At 50.4% G+C, this 4,294-nt stretch overlaps 2 protein-coding genes across 6 annotated transcripts in view; both read right to left on the bottom strand.

Moving 5' to 3' along the window:
• PCBP2 (poly(rC) binding protein 2) overlaps window positions 1–3,535 on the bottom strand; it is a 52,924-nt gene extending 49,389 nt beyond the window's left edge. Inside the window, exons 1-3 of the mRNA XM_011992564.1 lie at window positions 3,487–3,535; window positions 2,566–2,604; window positions 1,188–1,561 (exon numbers count right to left, since the gene is read on the bottom strand). The gene's annotated coding sequence lies outside the window, so the exon portion shown is untranslated. The remainder of the gene's footprint in view (window positions 1–1,187; window positions 1,562–2,565; window positions 2,605–3,486) is intronic.
• PRR13 (proline rich 13) overlaps window positions 1–3,742 on the bottom strand; it is a 15,279-nt gene extending 11,537 nt beyond the window's left edge. For 2 of the 5 annotated variants that reach the window (XR_001007399.1, XM_011992566.1), the window contains exons 1-3: window positions 3,487–3,742; window positions 2,566–2,604; window positions 1,188–1,561 (exon numbers count right to left, since the gene is read on the bottom strand). Coding sequence is in view for 4 of the 5 variants with exons in the window: in XM_011992566.1 (XP_011847956.1) it covers window positions 1,188–1,561; window positions 2,566–2,584 (393 nt within the window). In the remaining variant the exon portion in view is untranslated. Of the gene's footprint in view, window positions 1–1,187; window positions 1,562–2,565; window positions 2,605–3,461 lie in introns of all 5 variants that reach the window. The other 3 variants (XM_011992568.1, XM_011992567.1, XM_011992565.1) reach the window with 3 other exon arrangements.
• Between the last annotated feature and the right edge of the window lie 552 nt (window positions 3,743–4,294).

Genomic DNA, 4,294 nt, shown 5'->3' with positions numbered 1-4,294 from the left:
AAAAAAAAAAAAAAAAAAAAAAGAGATTCTCCCGCCTCAGTCTCCGGAGTACCTGGGATTACAGGCACACAGCACCATGCCCAGATAACTTTTTGTATCTTTAGTAGACATGTTTTGCCATGTTGGCTAGGCTGGTTTCGAACTCCTGACCTCGTGATCTGCCTGCCCCGGACTCCCAAAGTGCTGGGATTACAGGTGTGGACCACGGTGCCTGGCCTTCTCTTCAGACTTCTATCAAATACCCAGAATCAGGAATTAGAATCCACAAGGCAAATAAATTTACTGGGCAGTTAAATGTAAATGGAGGCCTCATCAAGATGCAGATTGGTTTAATCCTTCCAGAGTTGTCCTCAGAGTTGCTTTTATCCTTGCACTTTTTTTTTTTGAGATGGAGTCTTGTCTGTCATCGAGGCTGGAGTGCAGTGGTGAGATCTGGGCTCACTGCAACCTCCGCCTCCCGGGTTCAAGCAATTCGCCTGCCTCAGCCTCCTGAGTAGCTGGGATTACAGGCATGCGCCACCACACCCAGCTAATAATTCCCAAGTGCTGGGATTACAGGCATGATCCTTACTAATTTTTAACAGTCCCCTAAAACAAAGATACTCAGCCTTGGGGCTGAGTATAAAACCTCTTTAGTCCTAGGCTGTTAGAGGCTGAGTCACTGACTGCTCTTGTCCTCACTTTTTCTGCTGGATGATAGGGCAAAGGGCCCATGTAATTAACACAAGGCCCTAAGAACACTGAAAGAGAGAAAGAACTCCAGGAACTAGGGCCATATTATTATTCTGTTAATTATTATAAGACTTTGCTTTGTCAAAGGAATGACTTTAATTGATGTTTTGATAATGTCAGTGAGGGGGTCCAACTTGCTAGGATATGCACCTGCGGGGAGGGGAGCAAAAGTTCTGGGAGAGAGTAGGGCAGAAAAGATTTGGCTTTTGATTCTAAAAATTCATTTTAAGGCTCACCCTAGCTCCTCCCAGATAGGAGAAGCCTGATGTTTCTTTTCAAGATAATCAGATTCTTCCCAGTAGCAATCTTTTACAAAAAGGAAGAATCATCGACCAGAGTGACACAATCGTCATCCCCCACGTCCACAGAATGTGAATCCCCCTCACCCAACCCCTGCCTACCTAGTCCCTCTAAGGGGGTACCCCTTCCCTAGCCAGGCTCCAGAGGGTACTGACCTTGCCACGCTTGTGGTGCTTGTGGTGCTTGTTCATCTTTTTATGAGCTTTCTTCATTTTCTTCTGCATCTTCTTGTCCACTATCACTGCTGGTCCGACCATGCCAGGAGCCAAGGGATTCACAGGAGGGATTCCAGGGGCAGGCGGTGGGTATGGAGGAGGGTAGGGACCCAAGGGTTGGCATCCTGGATACCCTGGCTGTGGCACATGATGAGGGGGCCCACCTGGGGGGAAAGCTGGATTGCCCTGGGGAGCTCCTGGGGGAGGAGGACAGGGGCCTGAGGGAAAGAGTGGGTTAATAGGTGGTGGGTGGGCAGGATTGGAACCTCCAGGGCACCCGATGTTGGGGGTATATGGATTTGGCCCTGGCTGCCCTGGGGGAAGAAGCAGATAATAAACATTAGAATTCCCCAGAGTCTCCCACAACAAACAACAAAAAGAAAGAGATTCTTTCTCACCCAATACTTAAAGGGAAATGGAAAAGTGACAAAGGAGAATAGAGGGTAGGGGAGACAAACCTGAGTTGGGGATAAAAGGGGGAATGTCCCCGGAAAGGCTGGAGAGAGGAGAGAGACAGTGAACTCTGAGGAAGACAAAAGCACTGGTCAGGCCGGTGGGGCGTGGTGGCTCAAGCCTGTAATCCCAGCAGTTTGGGAGGCCGAGGTAGACAGATCACATGAGGCCAGGAGTTCAAGACCAGCCTGGCCAACATGGTGAAACCCCGTCTCTACTAAAAATACAAAAAGTAGTCGGGCGTGATGGCGCACGCCTGTAATCTCAGCTACTCCAGAGGCTGAAACAGGAGAATCGCTTGAACCCAGGAGGCGGAGGTTGCAGTGAGCGGAGATCGCGCCACTGCACTCCAGCCTGGGCGACAGAGACTCCGTCTCAAAAAATAAATAAATATGCCGGGCGCGGTGGCTCACGCCTGTAATCCCAGCACTTAGGGAGGCCGAGACGGGCGGATCACGAGGTCAGGAGATCGAGACCAGCCTGACTAACACGGTGAAACCCCGTCTCTACCAAAAAAAATACAAAAAACTAGCCGGGCGAGGTGGCGGGCGCCTGTAGTCCCAGTTACTCGGGAGGCTGAGGCAGGAGAATGGCGTGAACCCGGGAGGCGGAGCTTGCAGTGAGCTGAGATCCGGCCACTGCACTCCAGCCTGGGTGACAGAGCGAGACTCTGTCTCAAAAAAATAAATAAATAAATAAAATAAATAAATAAAATAAAATAAAAAAGCACTGGTCAGCTGTAGACTAAGGACTTTGCTTTTGCGGGTGTGGCGGGTCGGGGGTGGGGCAGCTGATAGAGAAACTTCCTGTTACAGAGTCCATCAGAAAACGGGTTAGGGGTCGTACAGAACCCCCAAACACCTACCGGCATTGGGATTCCACATGTTTAGGTGTGTCCTCCAGCCTGAGGAGAAAGAAATGAGGCAAAAAAGATGACAGTCTAGAGGTAGGAAGTGGACTTAGCACCGGAGCCCAGCCCTAACGTCTTCCACCCCACAGTAGGCTCTCCCACCTGGAGACTTCCACATAAGACACATCTCTTTTCTGGCTGGGCGCGGTGGCTCACGCTTGTAATCCCAGCACTTTGGGAGGCCAAAGCGGGTGGATCACGAGGTCAGGAATTCGAGACCAGCCTGGCCAACATCGTTAAACCCCGTCTCTACTAAAAATCTAAAAATTAGCCGGGCGCGGTGGCGGGCGCCTGTAATCCCAGTTACTCGGGAGGCTGAGGCAGGAGAATCGCTTGAACCTGGGAGGCGGAGGTTACAGTGAGCTGAGATCGCGCCACTGCACTCTAGCCTAGGCAACAGAGCGAGACACCGCCTCGAAAAAAAAAAAAAGAAAGAAATGTCTCTTTCCACTTGTTTCTTCGCCCTCAATACCTACTTGGTTCCTAACACAGGAATCTAGTTCCCAGGGCCCCTCCACCCAGGTTGAAGCGTCTAACTCTTCGCAAGAGGGCATAGCCCGCGAGTCTCAGCACCTCCATCATTCATCCCCCTTTCCTGGAACTGAGTCCGGAGGCCTTTAACCACCCACAGAGTAAGAAAGGATCTCAAACAACTTTCTCCCTGGGGAGGACCTCACCTCAGGCTAAGAAAAGGATACGCCTGGAGGCGAAGAAGGAAGTTGCTCAAGAACCTCAAATACTTAAATAAATGGACACAGCCCAATTCCTCCAAAAAAGAAAAAAGGCAAATGAAGATCCTAGCCCCAAGCTGCGAAGGGGCTCTTAACCCAGCAATGGGAAAAGGAAAAAACCCATGGAATTCAGATACCACGTCACCTTTCCACCGCCGCCTGGACTTGATGCGTTCTTCGCAGTCTCGGCTCTTACTTCCTAGTCACATCTAGTCACCCAGACCCCGTGCTTCGGTACCCGCCTCTGCTACTGCCTAATTGGTAATTATGTGGCCACTCGGCTGATGATTGGACAACAAACTAATCAATCACTCTGGTCCAACTGAGGAGGAAACGGTTGCTCTAGCTGCAGACCCGAGCCCTTTACGACTAGGCAAGTACGGAGAAGCCGGAAATCTCCTGGGGGCGGAGCTAGGCGGAGAGCGCTAGAGGGGGCGGGGCCAGCTGCTGGGCAAAGTCCTAGAGACACCGAGAAGAAACTCTGCCCTTGCTCTCTGCTAGTCATGGTTCACTGGGTGCAATACCTTGTAAAGTGAATACACTATGGTAAGTGTTGTAATACAGATATAGACAGAGTTCTCGGCAAGGGCAGAGGAGCTGCTGAGTCCTAGCCCCAAGCCTCAATGTTCCCGGCTCCCTCTTACACTCGCAAGGGAAGCAAACAAACATTCTTGCGGAAAATACAGAGATTTCATAATCTCTCCCAGGATTCCCTCTCTCAATTGCATAGCTCCGCCATCTGTCAAGAAGCCTAAACCAGAAACCAAGGAGGTCTTCCGTGATCCCTCTGTCTCCTTCACCTCCCTTACCCCAATTACCAGTTTTGTCTCACAAATACATCTGGAATCTCTCCACTTCTCTCCGTCTTCCCTGGTCCAAACCTCCCATCATCTCTCGCCTGGATTCATTTCTCCCCTGAATTGCTACAATGGCCTCTTTTTTTTTTTTTTTTT

The sequence above is a fragment of the Mandrillus leucophaeus genome, unplaced genomic scaffold, assembly GCF_000951045.1.
Source record: "Mandrillus leucophaeus isolate KB7577 unplaced genomic scaffold, Mleu.le_1.0 Scaffold414, whole genome shotgun sequence".
NCBI lineage: Eukaryota > Metazoa > Chordata > Mammalia > Primates > Cercopithecidae > Mandrillus > Mandrillus leucophaeus.
Note: the sequence above shows the minus strand (reverse complement) of the source record. Positions and strands in the feature narration are given on the sequence as shown.